The sequence below is a fragment of the Balaenoptera acutorostrata genome, chromosome 6 (genome assembly GCF_949987535.1).
Source record: "Balaenoptera acutorostrata chromosome 6, mBalAcu1.1, whole genome shotgun sequence".
NCBI classification, from domain to species: domain Eukaryota; kingdom Metazoa; phylum Chordata; class Mammalia; order Artiodactyla; family Balaenopteridae; genus Balaenoptera; species Balaenoptera acutorostrata.
The window spans coordinates 25,814,217-25,836,980 of record NC_080069.1 but is presented as its reverse complement, the minus strand read 5'-3'; the positions used below and the strand labels follow the sequence as shown (position 1 = coordinate 25,836,980).

The following is a 22,764-nucleotide window of genomic DNA, read 5'->3' as shown; positions in this document are numbered from 1 at the left end:
GGTGCTAATTGTCACTACAATGGCAATCATATTACGATACCTAAATCTACCAAATCAACATGTTTTACACCTTAAATTTACACAATATTATATGTCATATATTTCAATTAAAATTGAAATATATTTCAATTAAAATATGTCAAATATATTTCAATGTTATATGTCAAATATATTTCATCTCTCCTTGGCTTGAGACCATCTGCAAGCCAAGCAGAGATGCCACAGAAGAAACCAATTTACTGACACCTTGATTATGAACTTCTAGCCTCTCAAACTGTAAGAAAATACATTTCTCTTGCTTAAACACCCAGTCTACACTTTGTTGTTATGGCAGACCTAGCAAACCTATACACCTTATAATGAATTAAACATAATGAGCACAAAAAGTCTGGTGGAGCTATATTAAATAAGTCATAATAGACTTTAACATAAAGATTAATAATAGAGATAAAGTATATATAATCATATACTATATACATAATATATATAAAATATCTTTTCTGTGTATTTATTATTTATTCTTTGTAATTCTTATAACCTGTCGTGTGACACCTGGTCTTCCAGATGCCGGATTGACAGCAGGGAAAAAGAAATAAAAATCCCTCTACTCTGCTCTTGGGTTTGTGTTCAGGGTTGGTGTGGGGAGCCTATTAGATGGAGTCACAGCAAGAGAGCAAGGGAGTATGTCCCTACCTGGCAGAAAGTCCTGACGAAATGGGTGCTGCTCCCTTAGGTGGAGGTGCTTGGTCATGGCTGGCCCTTGGTTCAGTATAAGATAGACCAAAGATGAGCCTTCCTCTCATCTCACTTAACGAATCTTAATGGCAAAACACAAAAAGATCAAACAGGTTACAAATGACAGAAATACATCTCAGAACCAAGCTCAAGAATATTTATATGTCTACAAAATATCCACCACCCAGCAAGTCTGGAATCCAGTTAAAAATGACCAGATTTAACAAGAAAATGGGACCCATGAGGAACAAAATAAATCAGTTAAAACTGTTGCTAATCTGGGAATTCCCTGGTAGACCAGTTGTTGGGACTCCATGCTCTCCCTGCGGAGGACCTGGGTTCGATCCCTGGTCAGGAACTAAAATCCCACAAGCCACATGGCATGTCTGGAAAAAAATTTTTTTTTAAATTGTTGCTAATCTGACACAGGTGTTAGAAGGGTATTAATACAGTCATTAGCACTGTATTCCATACAGTCATTATCCCTGTATTCCATAGATTCAAAAAGTTAAGTACAAGCATGAGAGATAAAACAAAAGATTCAAATTGAACTTCTAGATGTAGATAAAAACTACAATGCTTGATATAAAAAATAAAATGGATGGGATTAAACAGCACATTATACATTTCTACAGAAAAGACAGGAAAAAAACAGAGGAAAAATTAGCAATGAACAGCAAATGGTACAACAATTTCAAGTGGTCAGATAAATATGTAATTGGAGTTCTTACAGGAGTGTGAGGGAGTAGGGGAGAAAATTGAAAGAAATAATGAGTGAAAGTTTTTCAAACTGTAAATCCATACATCCATGAAGCTTAGTGATCTCAAGTATAAGAAACATAAAGCTACACTAAGGCACATCACAAACAAATTGATCAAAACCAGTGATAAATATAAAATATTAAAAGCAGCTGGAGGAAAAAAAATTGTTTGTACAAAGAAGCCAAGATCGGGGGGGGACCTTCAAGATGGCGGAGGAGTAAGAGGTGGAGATCAACTTCCTACCCACAAATATATCAAAACTACATCTACACGTGGAACAACTCCTACAGAACATCTACTGAACGCTGGCAGAAGACCTCAGATTTCCCAAAAGGCAAGAAAATCCCCAGATACCTGGGTAGAGCAAAAGAAAAAAGAAAAAACAGAGACAAAAGAATAGGGACGGGACCTGCACCTCTGGGAGAGAGCTGTGAAGGAGGAAAAGTTTCCACGCACTAGGAAGCCCCTTCACTGGCAGAGACAGGGGATGGGCGGGGGAAACTTCGGAGCCACGGAGGAGAGCACAGCAACAGAGGTGCTGAGGGCAAAGCGGAGAGATTCCCGCACAGTGGATCAGTGCTGACCAGCACTCACCAGCCTGAGAGGCTTGTCTGCTCACCCACCAGGGCAGGTGGGGGCTGGGAGCTGAGGCTCCAGCTTCAGAGGTCAGATCCCAGGGAGAGGACTGGGGTTGGCTGTGTGAACACAGCCTGAAGGGGGCTGGTGCACCACCGCTAGCTGGGAGGGAGACAGGAAAAAAAGTCTGGACCTGCCGAAGAGGCAAGAGACCATTGTTTCGGGGTGCACGAGGAGAGAGGTTCCTTCCCTGTGTGCCCACAGAAGGCAGAGCACTGCCTAAGCAAGTTCCAGAGACGGGAGCGAGCTGTGGCTATCAGCTCGAACCCCAGAGACAGGCATGAAATGCTAACACTGATGCTGCTGCCACCAAGAATCCTATGTGCAAGCACAGGTCACTATCAACACACGCCCCCAACCCTGAGAGCCTGTGGAGCCCACCACTGCCAAAGTCCCTTGATCCAGGGACAACTTCCCTGGGAGAACACACGGCATGCCTCAGGTTAGTACAATGTCATGCCAGCCTCTGCTACCAGAGGCTCACCCCACATTCCAGTTATGACTACCATACCCCTCCTTCCCACCAGCCTGAGTGAGCAAGAGTGGCCTAATCAGCCGCTGCTTTAACCCCTCCTGTCTGGGTGGGGAACAGATGCCTGAGGGTGATCTACATGCGGAGATGGGACCAAAACCAAAGCTGAACCCCAGGAGCTGTGCAAACAAAGAAGAGAAAGGGAAATTTCTCCATGCAGCCTCAGGAGCACCAGATTAAATGCCCACAATCAACTTGATGTACCCTGCATTTGTGGTATACCTGAATAGACAACAAATTGTCCCAAATTGATGAGGTGGACTTTGGAAGCAACTGTACACTTGGGTTTTGCTGTCTGCGACTGATTTGTTTCTGATTTTTATATTTATCTTAGTTTAGTTTTTAGCGCTTGTTATCATTGGTGGATTTGTTTATTGATTCAGGTGCTCTCTTATTCTTTTTATATATTTTTTATTTTAATTACTTAATTTTATTTATTTTTTCTTTCTTTTTTTCTCCCTTTCCTTCTGAGCCATGTGGCTGACAGGGTCTTGGTGCTCCTGCCTGGTGTCAGGCCTAAGCCTCCGAGGTGGGAGAGCCGATTTCAGGACATTGCTCCACCCGAGGCCTCCCAGACCCACGTAATATAAATCAGCGAGAGCTCTCCCAGAGCTTCTGTCTCAATTCTAAGACCCAGCTCCACCCAATGGCCGGCAAGCTCAAGTGCTGGACGCCCCATGCCAAACAACTAGCAAGACAGGAACACAACCCCACCCATTAGGAGAGAGGCTGCCTAAAATCATACTGAGTTCACAGACACCCCAAAACACCACCAGACGTGGCCCTGCCCACCAGAAAGACAAGATCCAGCCTTATCCACCAGAACACAGGCACCAGTCCCCTCCACCAGGAAACCTACACAACCCACTGAACCAACCTTAGCCACTAGGGGCAGACATCAAAAACAATGGGAACTACGAATCTACAGCCCGTGAAAAGGAGACCCTAAACACAGTAAGTTAAACAAAATGAGAAGACAGAGAAATATGCAGGAGATGAAAGCATAAAGTACAAAATGAAGAGGATATAGGCAGTGTAACTGAAAAACAATTCAGAGTAATGATAGTAAAGATATCCAAAATCTTGGAAATAGAATAGAGAAAATACAAGAAACGTTTAACAAGAACCTAGAAGAACTCAGGAGCAAACAATGATGAACAACACAATAAATCAAATTAAAAATTCTCTAGAAGGAATCAATACCAGAATAACTGAGGCAGAAGAACGGATAAGTGACCTGGAAGATAAAATAGTAGAAATATCTGTCACAGAGCAGAATAAAAAAAAAAGAATAAAAAGAATTGCGGATAGTCTCAGAGAGCTCTGGGACAACATTAAACGCACCAACATTCGAATTATAAAGGTCCCAGAAAAAGAAGAGAAAAAGAAAAAGAAATATTTTCAGAAGAAAATATTTGAAGAGATGATAGTTGAAAACTTCCCTAACATGGGAAAGGAAAAGAGTCAATCAAGGCAAGGAAGTGCAGAGAGTCCCATACAGGATAAACCCAAGGAGAAACATGCTGAGACACGTATTAATCAAACTAACAAAAACTAAATACAAAGAAAAAATATTAAAAGCAGCAAGGGAAAAGCAACAAATAACATACAAGGGAATCCCCATAAGGTTAACAGCTGATCTTTCAGCAGAAACTCTGCAAGCCAGAAGAGAGTGGCAGGACATATTTAAAGTAATGAAAGGGAAAAAATTACAACTAAGATTACTGAAAATCTGAAAAGTAAATTAAGAAAACAAACCCATTATCAACTTCAGTACAAAGAATACAATACTTAGAAGTAAACTTAACTAGAGGTGAAAGACCTGTACACTGAAAAGTGTAAAAAATGATGAGGAAAATTAAAGAAGACACTGATAATATGGAAAGACATCCCATGTTCATGGTTACTATTTTTAGAATGTACATACTACCATAGTGGTCCACAGATTCAATGAAGTCCCTATTAAAATCCCAATGGTGTTCAATACAGAAATAGAAAAAGCAATCCAAAAATTCATAGGGAACCACAAAAGAGCCCAAATAGCCAAAACAATCTTTCGAAGAATAAAGCTCAAGGGATCACACTTCCTGCTTTCAAAACATATTACCAAGCTACAGTAATTAAAACAGAATAGTACTGGGTTAAATACAAACATATAGACCAACGGAACAAAATAGAGAGCCCAGAAAGAGACCCATGTATATACAAGAAACAAAATATCACCACTGAATACTCTCAATCAAATACTTATGAAAAGTCCTAAATACACTTTTGTCAAATGTTTGAATCCTAAACGTTAGTAGCATGGAACATAAAAGTACATCCAAAAAAAACCAACACCATTTTATATTAATTTAAAATAAAGTCACAAAAAAATGGTATAGGCTTCTCATATCATAAAGCTTCCTTCCAACCTGTAACAACCATTACATCTTCCCAAATGCAATCTAGATTTCAACAAACAGGAGCAATACCACCACCACCACCATCACCACCACCAACAGCAACAAACAGCTGTAACAGAAAATCCTGATGGGAAGGGAGAATCTGATTTCCGGAATTTCTACTTTATGTTATTTAACATATAAATTTTCAACAAAGAGTTATGAGGTATGAAAATAAACAACAAAGTATGATCCATGAATGAGGAAAAAAATGTATATATACATATATATATATATTTATATATATGTGTCTGTGTGTGTGTGTATATATACATACACATTGTCCACACAATGTGGACATACACATATACACATTGTCCAGGCATAAAAAGACTTTAAATCACTCTCTTAAATATTCCCATAGAACTAAATGAAATTTTGGACAAAGAACTAAAGGAAATCAGGAAAATGGTGCCTCACCAAGCGATGAATACTAATAAAGAGAAAGAAATTACAAAAAGGAATCAAATATATATTCTAGAGTTGAAAAGTGCCACAACTGAAATAAGAAAGTCATTAGGGGGATTCATTAGCAGATTTAAGCAGGCAGAATAAAGAATTGGCACATTTGAAGAAGAACTGATTGAGACTATCCACTCTGAGGGGTGGAAAGAGGAAAGAGTGAAGAATAACGAGCAGAACGTAAAAGACCTACAAGACATCATCAAGTATGACAACATATCCATAATAGGAATCCCACATGGAGAGAAAGGGATAGAAAGTCAGGGAAAATATTTGAAGAGATAATTGTCCCAAACTCCTCAAATATGATAAAATACATGAAAGTACATATCCAAGAAACTCAATGAACTCCAACAGGAGATCTACACAAAAACACTATATTAAAATTGCAAAAACTAACAACAAAGAGAATTTTGAAAGCGTCAAGGGAGAAGGCTGGTGGATTTCATATTCACGTGTTGAAAGAAAAACACTGTTCACCAAGAATTCTATATCTGGTAAAACCATCTTCCAAAAATGAAGGACAGCAGTGATATAGGTAAGATGGCAGAATAGGAAGCTCCAGGTATGTAACCCCATGAAAACTCTGAACTAAACAATAGAATACAAATAGCTTTGTGGGAGCTCTAGAAACCAGCCAGTAATCTGAAGCAACAAAGTGAATGCCCAGTAAAGAAAGAGTCACTCTCAAAATGAGAGCAAATTTCGTGACATTTTTGCTCACTCTTATCCTAACCCATTCCTGGCTCAATATGGTGCAGTAGAGTGAAAGCTGCCCAATTACTGGTCCTCCATTGGGAGAAAAGTAAAAGAGTGCAACTTGATTGCAATGTGTGGCATGCCAGGCAATGTCTGAGAGTCTGATTTCTGTCTCACATGACTCAGAGCTGAGATAGGAATAGTGGAATATTTTGTATATCAGATTGGTGGCTGTGAAAGCAATGATGGATTCAATGGCCCATGAAAACTTCATGGCAACTGTAGACCTGCACACACCTGGAGGGCAGAGATTATTGACAGAGGAATACAACAGAACATTTAAGGGCCAAGAAGCCAGGGGTGAGGCTCTTGGAGAAATGAAACAATTAAAAACAGCTGTGTGTGTGGCAGAATTAGGGGCTTGAAGCTGGGCTTTACACACAGGCCCAGTGAAGGCACATCCTCATAAAAGATCGGAGACGACCTGAAGCCTTTACACCAGGCTGATTAGTGAAGGTTTTCCTCTGCAAGTATCCAGTCTACAAGGCTGGGAGAGGTGGCTGTTTTTTTCAATATGCAATTTTTGACAAAAACTCACAAAATACAGAAAAAACAGGGAAATGTGGCCCATTCAAAGGAACATAATAAATCTCTAGAAAGTGACACTAAAGAAACACAGGCTTCAGGGGCTTCCATGGTGGCGCAGTGGTTGAGAATCTGCCTGCTAATGCAGGGGACACGGGTTCGAGCCCTGGTCTGGGAAGATCCCACATGCCGCAGAACAGCTGGGCCCGTGAGCCACAATTACTGAGCCTGCGCGTCTGGAGCCTGTGCTCCACGACAGGAGAGGCCGCGACAGTGAGAGGCCCGCGCACCGCGATGAAGAGTGGTCCCCACTTGCCACAACTAGAGAAAGCCCTCGCACAGAAACGAAGACCCACCACAACCATAAATAAATAAATTAATTAAAAAAAAAAAAAAGAAACACAGGCTTCAGAGTTGCTAGATGAACTCTTGAAAACAACTGCCTAGGAAGTCAGGAAGGTGATATATCAACAAAGTGAGAATATCAACAAAGAGACAATTTATTTTAAAAAAGCAAATGTGGAGCTAAAAGTGTAAATTGAATATTTCACAAGAGGGGTTCAAAAGCAGACTGCAACAGGCAGAGGAAGGCATCAGCAAAGTTGAAGACAAATCACTTGAAATTATTAGTTCTCAGAGCAAAAAGGAAAATGAATGAAGAGACGTGAACAGACCCTAATGGAATTATGGGAATCCAAAAAAGAAGACATTATGGGAATCCAGGAAGAAAAAAGAGTGAGAAAACAGCGGAAACCTCGTCTGAAGGAATAATGGACAAAAACTTCCCAAGCTGTGAAATACTTGGATATAAAAATACAAGTTAAACGAACTGTAGGGTGAAATCAAATAGACCCACACTAAAACACAGAGCTCCTTAACAGATGAAACAAACATTGATGGAAGGGAGAAACAGTAAGAGTTGGAGACTTTGATAGCCTTCATTCAGAAATGGGAGAGAACAACCACACAGAAGATCAGGAAGGAAACAGAAGACTTAAACAACAGTATCAACCAAATGGACCTAACACACACATATATACACAGCTCTCTACCCAAAGACAGTAAATTATAGATTTTTCTCAAGTGTACATGTAACATTTCCAGAATAGGCCATATGTTAGGCCACAAAACAATTCTTAATAAAAATTAAAACTATTGCAATCACACAATGAATCTTTTTCTATCACAACGGAATAAAAGTGGAAATCAGTAACACAAGGGAAACGAAAATTCACAAACATGTGGAAATTAAACAGCACGCTTTTAAACAACCAATGGGTCGAGGAAGAAATTACAAGAGAAACTACAAAATACCTTGAGACCAAAGAAAAAAAATACAAAATACCAAAACTTACGGGATGGAGCACAAGCAGTGATGAGAGGGAAATTTATACCTGTAAAGGCTTACATTTAAAAAAGAATAAAGATCTCATATCCACAATCGAACATCTTCCTTAAGGAAGTAGAAAAAACTTAACCCAAGGCCAGCAGGTGGGAAAAAGAATAAATATTACAGCATACATAAACAAAACAGAAAAACAATATGGACAGTCAATGAAACCAGGAGTCGGTTATTAGAAAAGATCAACAGGTACCTCAAGATGGACACAGAAGAGACTCCTGAATTTCCCTCCTTCCATGGATGCACTGAATATACAGCTACACACAGATCAATTCCCTCTGAAAGATATCAAGAAACTAACTTTAGTGACTCCTACACATTGGGAAACTGAGAAAATACCCACAAGGAAATGTGTAGGAAAGGATGAGACACACTCTTACTATAAACCCCACCCAAGAACAGCGCCTTATAATCTTTCTGAAACCACCAACTCCTAGCCTCTTCCCAATTAGCGCACTGTTTGCACCACATTTCTAATGTCCCAAATTTTAAGGCTGCCGCCTGAGGGATGGGCCCCCAAATCATCTAGCTCTGAGAGCCAAACGGGCTTCCCTTCACAAGTCCCATGGTATTAGAGCAAACAAATAAGCAGTTTTTACAAGGTGCTTGAGCACTCCCTCTGGCTATCTCCCCAAGCTCAGAGCAGAGGGAACACACACAAATGCTTATCTCCCAATTTCTTCCTGGAGGGTGTTGGACTACATACTTTGCCAGCTACTGTCTGAGGGCCCAGCTTCTAATCAGCTTGCATTTCAGCTGACTGGAATCCTGCCTAGAGCCCCAAAGAGCCAGTGGGTACTTACCCTGCTCTCTCCCCCCAGCTTCCTTCAACAATAAAGCCAAATCTCCTGCATGTCCCTGGAGGGAGCTTGTCTACACATTTAGAACCCTGACTTTTAAAACTGCCACCTGAGGGATGGACCCCAAAATAACCTGCCTCTGAAAGTCAACTGGGCTTGCATTCCTGAGCACCACAGTACTATAGCAAACAAAGAAGCAGTTTTTAAATGGATGCATGAGGATTCCCTGTAGCTATACACCCAGACCCAGCATGGAGGGAGATGACAAAATAATGCCCATCTCCCAGTTTCTCCCTGGAAGGAAGTTGTATATTTTCCTAGCTGCTGCCTGTGGTTCTGGCTTCCAGTTAGTCAGCATGTGGAAGCTCACTGGGATCCTTTTGTGAGCCTGGTAAACCTGGTGGACATGTCCCCTGCTATCTCTCCCAGCTCCAAGTAAGACCAAATTTTTATCTTCTCTCCTGAAAGGAGCTTGTCCACACCTCTAGCACACCAGTTTTCAACTGCCACCTAAGGGACTAGCCCCCAATTCACCTAGCTCTGGGAGCTGAAAGGGCTCAGCCTTCATGAGTCCCTGGGACCACTAAAAACAAAGGCTGTTTTACTTGGACAGAGAAGCATTCAGAGCAACTATTTCCCTTGGCTCAGCACAGAGTGAGGAAGAAAAAACTCTTCCAGCTCTGGATTCTTCTTCATAGGGGCTACCCGGCATATGTCATATTCTGACTTTTCCAACTCCTGCCTGATAACTGGGCTTCCAATTCACCTGCATCAGGGAGTTAAAGCAGCAGGCAACTGGCAGTTGTCCAGAAGCCTACACAGGCATATGAGCATTAACCACATCTTTGAGGACACTGATGGGTCTTGGAACACCCTCAACTACTGGAAGTCACTAAGAACAAAGACAATGATTTCAACAACCAGGCCAGGCTGATTAAGGAGGTTCATATCCTACACAAGGCCAATCTGTCAAAACTGGGAAAAGTGGCTGTTTTATACAAAAACCAACACAGAGAGTCAAAGAAAGTAAAGAAACGGGGATGTTTCAAACAAATAAACAGATCTCTAGGAGCTGACCTTAACGAAGTGGATATAAGTGAATTACCCAACAGGGAGTTCAAAATAATCGTAATAAAGATGCTTACTGACGCCAGGAGAATAAAGCATGAACAAAGTGTGAGTTTCAACAAAGAGACAGAAAATATTAAGAAGTACGAAACAGAAATCATAGATTTCAAGAATAAATGAACCGAAAAATTCAATACAGGGCTTCACAAGCAGACTAGGCCAAATGGAAGAAAGAATCAGACAAGGCAGTGGAAGTCATCTAATCAAAAGAGCAAAAAGAAAGAAGAACAGAAAAATGTGAAGATCACATAAGGGACACCAGTAAGTGGATCAATATATGCGTTACAGGTCTTCAAGAAAGAGAAGGAAAGAAAGGGCAGAAAGCATATTCAAAGAAATAATGCTAAAAACTTCCCTAATGTGGGGAAAGAAAGAGATACCCAGATCGAGGAAGCCCAAAAACTTCCAAAGAAGATTAATCCAAAGAGATCTACACATAGACACACTATAATGAAATTTTCAGAAGATAAAGACAGAATCGTAAACGCAAGAACAGAAAAGCCACTTGTCTAATACATGGGAATCCTCATAAGATTAACAGATTTTTCAGCAAAAAATATTGCAGCCCATAAGGGATAGGAATGATATATTCAAAGTGTGCAAAGAAAAAAAAACTGCCAAGAATACTGTATCCAGCAAACTTGTCCTTTAGAATTGGAGAGACAGAATTTTCACAGACAAACAAAAGCTGAAGGAGTTTATAAAAAAGTTGTTAAAAGTTCTTCAATCTGAAACTTGAGGAGACAAGAATATACAATGGAGAAAAGATGGCCTCTTCAATAAGTGGTGCTGGGAAAACTGGACAGCTACATGTAAAAGAATGAAATTAGAATACTCCCTAACACCATACACAAAAGTAAACTCAAAATGGATTAAAGACCTAAATGTAAGGCCAGACACTATAAAACTCTTAGAGGAAAACATAGGCGGAACACTCTTTGACATAAATCACAGCAAGATCCTTTTTGACCCATCTACTAGAGAAATGGAAATAAAGACAAAAAAAACCCAAATGGGACCTAATGAAACTTAAAAGCTTTTGCACAGCAAAGGAAAACATAAACAAGACGAAAAGACAACACTCAGAATGAGAGAAAATATTTGCAAATGAAGCAACTGACAAAAGATTAATCTCCACAATTTACAAGCAGCTCATGCAGCTCAATATCAAAAAAACCGAACAACTGAATCCAAAAATGGGCAGAAGACCTAAATAGGCATTTCTCCAAAGAAGATATACAAATTGCGAACAAACACATGAAAGGATACTCAACATCACTAATCATTAGAGAAATGCAAATCAAAACTTCAGTGAGGTATCACCTCACACCGGTCAGAATGGCCATCATCAAAAAAATCTACAAACAATAAATGCTAGAGAGGGTGTGGAGAAAAGGGTGCCCTGTTGCACTGTTCGTGGAAATGTAAATTGATACAGCCACTGTGGAGAACAGTATGGAGGTTCCTTAAAAAACTAAAAACAGAACTACCATATGACCCAGCAATCCCACTACTGGGCATATACCCTGAGAAAACCATAATTCAACAAGAGTCATGTACCACAATGTTCATTGCAGCTCTAGTTACAATAGCCAGGACATGGAAGCAACCTAAGTGTCCATCAACAGATGAATGGATAAAGAAGATGTGGCACATACATACAATGGAATATTACTCAGCCATAAAAAGAAACGGCATTGAGTTTTTTGTATTGAGGTGGATAGACCTAGATCTGTCATACAGAGTGAAGTAAGTCAGAAAGAGAAAAAGAAATACCGTATGCTAACACATATATATGGAATCTAAAAAAGAAAAAAAAATGGTTCTGAAGAACCTAGGGGCAGGACAGGAATAAAGACACAGAGGTAGAGACTGGACTTGAGGACACGGGGAGGGGGAAGGATAAGCTGGGACGAAGTGAGAGAGTGGCATGGAAATATATACACTACCAAATGTAAAATAGATAGCTAGTGGGAAGCATGCACATAGCACAGGGAGATCAGCTCAGTGCTTTTTGACCTCCTAAAGGGGTGGGATAGGGAGGGTGGAAGGGAGAAGCAAGAGAGAGGAGATATGGGGATATATGTATATGTATAGCTGACTCACTTTGTTATAAAGCAGAAACTAACACACCATTGTAAAGCAATTATACTCCAATAAAGATGTTAAATAAATAAATAAATGGAATCATATGGTATTCATGATTAATTATATCTGCTACGCCCAAATACATTATAAAAACACCTTCAGAGTGGAATCCAAAGAGAATCCCATAATAATATTGTAATTATCGAAATCTTTTTTTTGACACACAGGGTTAACATAAATTAAAATGGCACATAAATGATGCACATGGGTCCAATTATATAGTACAACACGTATGTAAAATCTGACAAAAATCTTTCTAACACCTACATCTAACAGCAGCTCTTTAAAGAAATTCCATAACATTTCAAAATCTGTGGCTCCTAAACCAGGTCAACTCCCAAAAAGAATATGGTGTAAGATTAGAAAAGTATATCTGGGGAGTGAAATTAATGAACAAAGCAGAAAGAACTTCCAGCCAGTAACATTTTTGGAACTTTCCACTTTATTAATAATAACCTCTTATGGCTCCTAAGTACTCACCTCAACATGAATATGTCTCCCCATTAAAGCAACAGCAATATAATTAACAACACTTCCTACACTCATGTTGTGCCTCTCTTTCCTTTTTCCTGTGGCCAACTCTTGAAAGTGTCATTTACGTTTCACATCCTCCACTTCCCAGCCCTACTGACAGCCAGTCCATGGCAATCTGACTTGCGTCTTAACCCATCCATTAAAACTGCTCTCACTACAAGTCATTAACCGTCAATTATTCCTAAAACCAACAGACACGTTTCAGTCTCTGTCTTACTTGAAAGCTCAGCGATACTTGCCTCCTACAATTCTCCCTCTCAGTTTCCTTTGTGGGCTTCTTGCCCTCTGACCACCTCTCTAATATTTATGTTTCTTGGTCCTCTGGCCTATGTCCTATTCTCTCTCACTCTGTTTACTCTCGCACTGGAAGTACAAGCTCAGCATGTCCAAGGAACCAGGCTGATAATGCCAGAAGCTAGTCATTGATTTTAGCTTTACCACAAATGGGATGGCCAGACGTTGTGTGCTCTGATGTGTTCAGTGTGACATACAAAACTAGTAAGAAATTACTCTTATTAGAAGCCGTTAATGCTCATTTTCAGTTGTAGGAAATTCAGGACATAGAGGAAGAAGTTAGAAAGCACCACGAGGAAACAGACAGATCTAGATTGTAGAACATCCTACAGGAGAGCAAATCAATGGTGTGGAAAACCACTCAGGATTAGAAGATATTTAAGAGTTAACCACAACATGCCATGTGTGGACCATTTTTGGATTCTGATTCCAAGAAATACACTGTCAAAGAGATGTCTTTATGATAATCAGCAATATTTTAATATGGACTATTGGATGGTAAAAAAGAATCATTGGTAATTTCTTCAGAGGTGGTAATAGTTTTATGAGAAAATGACCATATTTTTAGAGATGTATGTTAAGGTGTGTAGAGGTGGAATGAAAATAATGTTTGGGATTTTATTTCAAATACTTCAACAACTCAACAAAAAAGAAAAAAATTAAGTTATCATATTCCTTCCTCCTCTGCCCATCTGAATCTGTCCCACCTCGTGTTTTATTATCTCAGTAATATCAGTGGCATCACTCATTTGCTCAACTAGGAAATCCTGATTCTCTGGTCCCTGAGCTTCCACTTCTAATCAAAGCTTTGTAAAGCAAAGTTTTGTCAATTATATCTCCTCAATATCCCTCAACTTGTCTCCTCTCTATCCCAACTGTCTCTACCGTACATAATTTTAATCCACAATTTCTACACTGACCTCCTAGTTGGTCTCTTGGGCTCCAGTCTGATCTCTCGTTTATCGTTTACCTCACCACTAGAGCCTAGGCATTTTTCTGAAGTGCATCTCTAACCATGTCAGTGCGTCTGTGATCTGGCTCATGAGAACTCCTCCAGTCCCAATTCTTGAACTCTTATCTTGAACTCCATGTCTGAAACAGTGACCTTATTATAGTTCCTCACAAAATGCAGTATCAATGGCCTTTTCCAGTTATGACAGAGTTGTCTGCTATTGGAATTACCCTCCCACCATCAATAATTATAAAATGGACATAAAAATATAAAAATGGACAAGTCATATGAAATAACTGTTTTTAGGCATTAGTTAGTAGACAGCACAGGACTGCCATTCCTAAAAGAAGATAAATATATAAGGTGGGTCCCACATTCCGCTGTTTCTCTGCCTAACGGAAATCTCCAAAACTGCTATGTAGGAAAATGGAACCCAAGCAGAGAGTTGAAGTTTTGCCAGGCAGAGGAAACAGATTCTGATGTGTCTGGAATTTGCAAGGCAGAGTACACAGAGGAAAGAGCCACAAAGAAAGGTGTCCCAGAAATCTGCACAGCTGTTCCCTCGAAGTTCCTGGCCAAATCCAAAACTGCACACAGACAGAGCAAGATTCCACAAGACTCACGCAGAGCATTGAGAGTGAACAGAAATTTCATAGGTAGTACAGTGCTGGAAAGACATTAGATTTCTGAACCAGACAGAGTAGAGAGACATTGGTGAAAACCCTAGGCATTCAGTTGAGACCCAGAAAGGCCATTCTTTGGGCATGAGGACTAGAAGAAAAACCAAAATAGGCCCGCCCTAACAAAGTCTAATTCCAAGCCTCAGTAAAACTAAAGTGATCCATCAGTAGGTTAATTGTCTGTCAGAACAAAGCACACAACACTCTCTAGAGAAATACATAATATAACCCAGAGTCCCTGTATCATAGCATTCATAATGTCCAGCAAAGATAAAAAAATAATAAGACTTGTAAAAAAGCAGGAAAATAACAGCTTTAATCAAAAAAAAAAAACATTCAGTAGAAGCAGACCCATAGAGGCCATATGTTGGAATAATTATAAATAATTGTATAAATAGTTTAAGACTGTGAAAAAATATAAACAAATTGGCAGAGAGGAGAAATCCAGCAAAGAAATGGAAATTTCAAAAAAATACTTGAAATTATAGAACAGAGGAATATAATACCTGAAATGCCTAAAAATCCCTGGACAAACCAGGGGTAAAAGATCGGTGAAACTGAAGATACAATCAATATAAATTATCTAAACTGAAGTAGAGAAGGAAAAAAAGATTTTTAAAAAACAGAGCCTCAACGATTTGTGGAACAAAGTCAAGAGGTCTAATATACATGTAATTGGATCTCCAGAAAAGAGAAAATAGGTTAAAAAAACTTTTAGAAAATATAATGCCTAAAAATTTTCCAAAATTAATGAAAGATAGCAATCTTCAGATCCAAAAAGTCCTGAAAATCCCCAGCAGAATATATACAAAGAAAATCACATGTAAGCACATCACAGTCAAATTGCTGAAAACCAAAGATAATGAGAAAATCTTAATGTCTGCCAAATAGAAAAGACAGAGGGAACAACAATAAAAATGGTTGATTTCTCACTGGAAACAATGGATACCAGAAGAAACTAGAATGACACTTTTTAAGTGCTGAAAGAAAAAAACGCTTCTCGCTTTTTTAGCTGGCCTTTCCAGACTCACCAGTTTAGATTGTGTCCCTCCTACGTGCTCCTGTAGAATACTGTACTCCCCTATCACAGCACTTGCTTAATTATTGATCTCATATCATGATTATAATCTCAATAAAGATACAGACTATTTCACCATGTTTAATATTGTGCCCTTAACTTTTAGCATAGTAAGTTCATATTAAGTGCTCAATTACTATTCTCTAAGTGAATAAAAAATGCTATAGTAAATTTATAAAATGATGGCCTGCATCAATGAAATATCAAATAGGCTAAAAGTATTTAGGAACATTCTATGTAGACTTTACATAAGCTAAATCTAAAAGGCAAAAAGTAATCTACTTAGTAACTATTTCTTATGGTTAATTAATGCTTATGTGGTTTTCAGTGACCATGAAGATATCTACTTAGGAGCTTACAAAAAGCAACAACCTGGATTAAGAATATATTCAAGGTAAATTATCCTATGAATATAGTATAAATTAAAGGCTAAGTTATTTCACATGTATGACTTAGATATAACTTCTTTAGAGCTATTCTACTTAAAAAGACATAGACAACTTAGGAAAATTCTTCAGTGATGTAGTTTTCAAAAATAAAACCGTCATTAACAACATTTAGTCATACGATATAGAATTGTAATAACAAGGTTGGAAATGTACAGAGAGACAAGGAAATAAATTGTAAGATAGCCTTACAGCAATAACTTGGAGTTGCTGGCCACATCAGTTCAGCTGGCCTAGATCTGAGGCCCCTGCTGTCAGTGTAAATTCCAATGCTCTTAAAACATAACAGATACTCAATACTAGAGATCTCAATTGCACAGAGAGCATCCACTGGTTGATGTGCAATAAATGACAGTGTAGGGTCATGGGAGTGCAGCATCCTGTATGGAATTCTTTCTCTCCTCAAGGGGTATCTCAGGAATCCTGATTGGAATCCTACACAGAGCTGTTCGCTGAAGATGCCCATCCACTGGACATTGGTTGGGATTTGGAGCTCTTTAAATTTTCTGTGAGAAATTTTCTTGCTCTGAAACAGCTTGTAACAGAAGACTTGGCTTTTCCTAGCCACACAGAGGCATGTATGGGCCCCTTGGCACACTGTTCCAGAAGTCACGGTCTGGCACCCTTTGGTTTCTGCCAGCTTGTGAATATCAGTCTTTCGTCCATCCAAAGCTGACATGGGAAACAGCTGCACATGGTGACTTCGTCCTGAGATCACTGCAACCATCTGGCCATGGGGGATAAGCTCAATCTGGTGAATCTTCTTCATGTAGCCAATGCGAATAATTTCTACACAAATAAGCATATTTGTAAGTCATTTTAAAATTCATAATAACTTCTGTTTACTTATTTCAACTGTTCTCCAAATTTTACTCATAAGCAACTAAGAAATTTTTCCCAATAAAAATGATCTGATAAATCTTCTTAGTGTCATCAACTTGAGTAATTTCTCTACAAATAAAACAGCAAGTCACCTTCAAATAGCAATGTTTTCTTATTTTTTAATTTTCTTTATTGAGGTATATTTGACATATAACATTATACTAGCTTCAGGTGTACAACATAATGATTCAATATTTGTGTGTATTGAGAAATTGTCACCACAATAAATCTAGTTAACATCCAACACTGTAGATAATTACAATTTTTTCTTGTAATAAAAAATTTAAGATCTATTCTCTTAGCAACTTTCAAATACACAATATAGTATTATTAACTATGATCATGTTGCTGTACATGACATACCAAGGACTTATTTATTTTATGATTGGAAGTTTATACCTTTAAAACCCCTTCACCCATTTTGCCCATTACCCCCACCTCTGGCAACCACAGATTGTTTTCTGTATCTATGAACATGTTTGTTTAGATTCCACATATAAGTGAGATCATATGGTATTTGTCTTTCTCTGTCTGACTTCTTTCACTTAGAGTAACAACCTCGAAGTCCATTCATCTTGTCATAAATGGGAAGATTTCTTTCTTTTTTATGGCTGAATTATATATATATATATATATATATATATATATATAATATATATATATTTTATATATAATATATATAATATATATATGTATGTATGTATATATATATCACATCTTTACCCATTCATCCATTGGTAGACACTTAGGTTGTTTCCATATCTTGACTATTGCAAATAATGCTGCAAGGAACATGGAGGTGCGATATCTTTTCAAGTTAGTGTTTTTGTTTTATTCGAATAAATGTCCATAAGTGGAATTGCTGGATCACATGGTAGCTCTATTTTTAATTTCTGAGGAACTTCAATACTGTTTTCCATGTGGCCGCAACAATATACATTCCCATCAACAGTGAACAAGCGTTCTCTTTTCTCCACATCCTCACCAACACATTATTTCTTGGCTTTTTAATAATAGCTATCCTAACAGTTATGAGGTGATATTTTATTGTGGCTTTGATTTGCATTCCCCTAGTGATCTTGAGCACCTTTCATGTATCTGTTGGCTATCTGTATGTCTTCTTTGGGAAAATATCTATTCAGATCCTCTGTCCATCTTTTAATCAGATTGCTTAGGCTTTTTGCTATTGAGTTTTATGAGTTTTTATATATTTTGGATATTAACCCCTTATCAGCTATGATTTGCAAATATTTTTTCCCATTCGATAGGTTGCCTTTTCCTTTTGTTGATGGTTTCCTTTGCTGTGCAGAAGAATGTTTTCCTATTTTAAAATTCTTTCCGATTTTTACTCCAATGGATTTAAATCAGGTTCTAATAAAATCACAGACATAAACGCAAAGGGTAGGTTTGAGAAGGACCAAAAAGGGATAGGAAGAGGATAAGAGATCAAAAATTATATAGGTTAAAAAAAAAAGATAATTATTCCATAGATAACATAATTACCTTAAACATAAAATTAGCATAATAAAGCACTAAATTCAGTCCTGAGATTCCAGACAGCAAGGCGAACACCCTCAATGTCTGACAAGTGGAAATATACTGCTTCTTCTTTTTTTTTTTTTTTGGCCTTGCCATGCAGCTTGCAGGATCTAGATCTGAACAGGGATCAAATCCAGGGCCCCGGCAATGAAAGTGCCGAGTCCTAACCACTGGACCACCAGGGAATTCCCAATATACTGCTTCTTTAGGGAACAAAACTGTCCTTTTTTTTCTGGCACTAAATTGATTCCTTTATTACACAAACATTTGTTGATTGACTACTATGTGCCAGGCACTGTTTAAGTGCATAGGATACAGTGCTGAACAAAGAGAGACAAGTCCCTGCTCTTATGCTGGCACCTGGTGGACCTTTCATGGGTCTCCTCACCAGGACTGAGTCACCCACACAGCATGGGAAGCCTTCAATGGAGAATAGCTAATGCCCTTCAAATGCAGGTTCTCCTTTAACTAACTTATCATTAGAGTGCAAGACATTCAAGAGAACATCTATATTACAATGACTCCTCTTCATTTCATCTACTTCCCCATTTCTCCCTCAAACAACCATGAGAGCCAAACAAAAACAAACAAAACAAAAACAGAAACAGAGAACTCTGCGGTCTTATCTGAGAAGTATTCACTTTATGTTGTTACTCTTTGTGGTGTCAATGTACTAGTGGGGGAGGGGGATTCAAGCAGAAGTGTTTCCTTTCATGCACCAACTTGAAGACGGTAAACTAAGTTCTTACAGCGCACTTATTAGATAAAATCACTTGTGAAGATATTTGGACACACTACTATATATAAAATAGATAACCAAGAAGGACCTACTGTATAGCACAGGGAGCTCTACTCAATCTTCTGTAATAACCTATATGGGTAAAGAATCTGAAAAAGAATGAGTACATGTATATGTATAACTGAATCACTTTGCTGTACACCTGAAACTAACACAACATTGTAAATCAACTATACTCCAATAAAATTTTTTTTCAAAAGATATTTGGACTCTGGAAGATTATGGATCTCTGAAAGGAGAAAAGTCATCAGTTGACTTGAAAACACATCGAACCAGATGTGGAAAATTTCTTTTACAGAAAAGAAGAGAAGAACCTGATATTATTACTATTAGAGTTTAAAGTTATTCCAGAACAGTAAATACTCTCCTTACCATCTATGGTAACGTGGACAACAAATAACCCTTCTTCATTTCCCAGAGCGATTCTTTTGTGATCTATATTTGACACATAAATTAAAATATCAAGTATTTTTGGGGGCAAACATTAAGTGAAGCTAATAAGATAAACTGGACAAGTTTATCAATGTTGAAAAAGTGTAGAAATCAAATTAAGTATATATTTAGCAATACTACAGTGAAAAGAAACATAAAAATAAATAATTGGCACTATGATTTTTCTTTCACATTACAGAAATAAGCATAATAAAACATTACTTTTCTCAACAGAAAGATCATTTTACAAAGTAATCTTTATGAATGCTTAGAGAAAGTATAATATTCAAGTAATGATAAACTGTCAAATTTGCTATAAATAAGTGATGTTTCATGAATGAAAAAATTTTATAAAATAATTTGGTGACCTTGGCCTGAGCTAAAACAGCATGGGGAGGTATGTCACAACAGAGTGAGAACTAAAAAAGTGCAAAGATAGCACATTACGTGAAGGCTTTGAATACAAAGCACAGATATTACATATATAAGCTCATTTAATCCTCTCCATAACTGAAAAACTGGAATTATCTGCATTTAACACATGAAGTTTAGTAACTAGCTCCGTGACCCCCAGGAGGAAATAGCTAAGTGGCTCTATTGTCACCAGTATCTAATGCAGAAGAAATGCTGTTTAAGAGATGCAAGTATTCTTGTCTATTGATAAAACTTTCAGTATTGATCTTAGCATTTCATTCATTGATTCACTTGATTTTCACTTATTTATTGAGTATTGGGCGTTGGGATTTGAAAGACAGTCTCTGCCCTTAAGGCAGGTAGTTCACAGTTACACACAAGGTCACACCCCTTATGTGTTTGGGGCCAGATGTGTTTGGGAGCTCATAATTTTTCAGACTTGAAAAGGTAGATTGAAAAGACTTGAAAGGTAGATTAAAGAAACGCCCTTTTAGGCAGGACCTGGGGAGCCATCATATAATCAAATATATTTTTGCAGAGAATCTGATGAGTAGCTGTGGGATAGAAGTGGGAAGACAACCCTCCACCCCCGGGTAAGCCTCATTCACTCAGGTTTTGCTGACAAATGAATTGTGGATAAAGTTAAGGTTTTCAGATTTCAACATTGGGACTGTGGTGAAAGGTAGGAACCTAGCGGGATAAATGTTGTAAATCCATACCTATGATTGCAGCTGTCTGGGTGGTTTTGATCAGGGGTAGATTGTTGTCATAAGCCTCTTTCAGAACATAGACTGAGCGGTCTCCGGAATGACTTTTTCTCAATATTTTGTGCAGTTCACTCAGCACGCTCACCCACTCACTCTTCTCATTCTCGCTATCTGCTAAGATTGGGATTGAATATCTATTACTAGGTGCTGAGAGCTGGGAAGCTGTGACCTAGAATGATTTAAGGAATATCTAGGTTATAAGAAAGCAAGCATTCTTTATGCCAGCCTGTCTAGCATTTTTCATAAAACTCACCATTGTTAAACGAAATGTTAAATAACATTACCCTCTTCCTGGTAGTAAAATAGATGACGTGAGTATCAGAAGCAGGCCCAAAGCAAAGTGTCAGAAGCACTTCTATTTTGATCCTCATAAAACCACCGGTGTTCTCTGACTACCTAAAGTCTTGTACTTCATCAAATGGAAATAGCTACCATTTATTGAATGCTGACTCTGTACCAGGAACTGCTCTAAGAAATTGACATGTGTTAATTGATTAAATCCTCACAGAAACCTCAGTGCCTAGTTACTGCTATTCTCTCCATTTTATCAGTGAGAGGACAGGAGCACAGCAGGGTAGAATGCAGGCAGTCTGATGCCAGAACCTCCACTCTGAGTCTCTCTATTGCTTTAATTCTAACACACAGCTTTGCATCTTTAGCTTATCTCTGAAACGGCAATGTGTTTTGCAATGGCAATCATCATAATCAATTGTGATATTACAGAATGTTCAGGAGTTTTTTGTTGTTAAGTTAGAAATATTCAAAAACACATGTTTTCCTTGTTGCTACATGCCTATAACTTACATTATACTAGTAAATGGCAAATCAGATTTAAATTTTAAGGTATATAATTAAGCTAGCAGAACTCTAATATATAAAACTTTCTTTTGTGAGCATGAAGTTAGCAGCAATGACATCATAAATTCCCACTGTAAGTCAGTTCCAAATGGCCAGGTCTTTGTAGTCTCTTGGTGGTTGGGTACAGTCTAAATAGATGTCTATCTTTGCACTAAGGAACTAAGAATACTCCTGTCTGGCCTTTGTTAAACCAAGATTCCTAGGTTGACTGTAACCACATGGGTTTCGAGGGGATAACAGTCCTTTGCTTTCTCTGTCACTTTATTTAATCCATTCCAGAATCACTTTTATTTTTTACATGAATTTTAAAGAGCAGAGTGTCTATTTTTTAGAGTTTGCAAAACAACATCTTTCCCCAATTTTTCCATTTTGTACTCTTGGCTTGAATCTGAATTATGACTTCAAAATATTGTCTCAGAGGAGACTTATTTTACCAAGTACCTCTAGTTTTAGAAGTTGCACATTCATGCTATTGTAGGTCCATGAATCGGCGACCTTCCTCTATGTCTGACCCAGAAGTATATGGTCTCTCTTCCTCTGTTACTGTTTTTTCCTTCTTCTTTCACACCCCCCACCCCAGTACCATTCTGCTTTGTAAGCTTCCTCTGTTTTCAGCTATGAATTAGATCTGTCCTGTTACCTTAGTGTGGAATGAATGGACACCCTCAGGAACATTTGTATCTTAAGTCTCAGATTTAACTGTAGAATGAAAGATGTGACACCTGCCAAAAGCTATTTATAGTATTTTTGAATAAG

General features: G+C 38.2%; 1 protein-coding gene across 1 annotated transcript in view; it reads right to left on the bottom strand.

The window, feature by feature from the left end:
• The window catches only part of LOC130708361 (serine/threonine-protein kinase MRCK alpha-like), a 128,356-nt gene that overhangs the window by 2,739 nt on the left and 102,853 nt on the right, over nt 1–22,764 (bottom strand). The window contains exons 9-12 of the mRNA XM_057548171.1: nt 21,103–21,319; nt 19,910–19,972; nt 16,510–17,106; nt 694–817 (exon numbers count right to left, since the gene is read on the bottom strand). Of these exons, the coding sequence (XP_057404154.1) occupies nt 694–817; nt 16,510–17,106; nt 19,910–19,972; nt 21,103–21,319 (1,001 nt within the window). The remainder of the gene's footprint in view (nt 1–693; nt 818–16,509; nt 17,107–19,909; nt 19,973–21,102; nt 21,320–22,764) is intronic.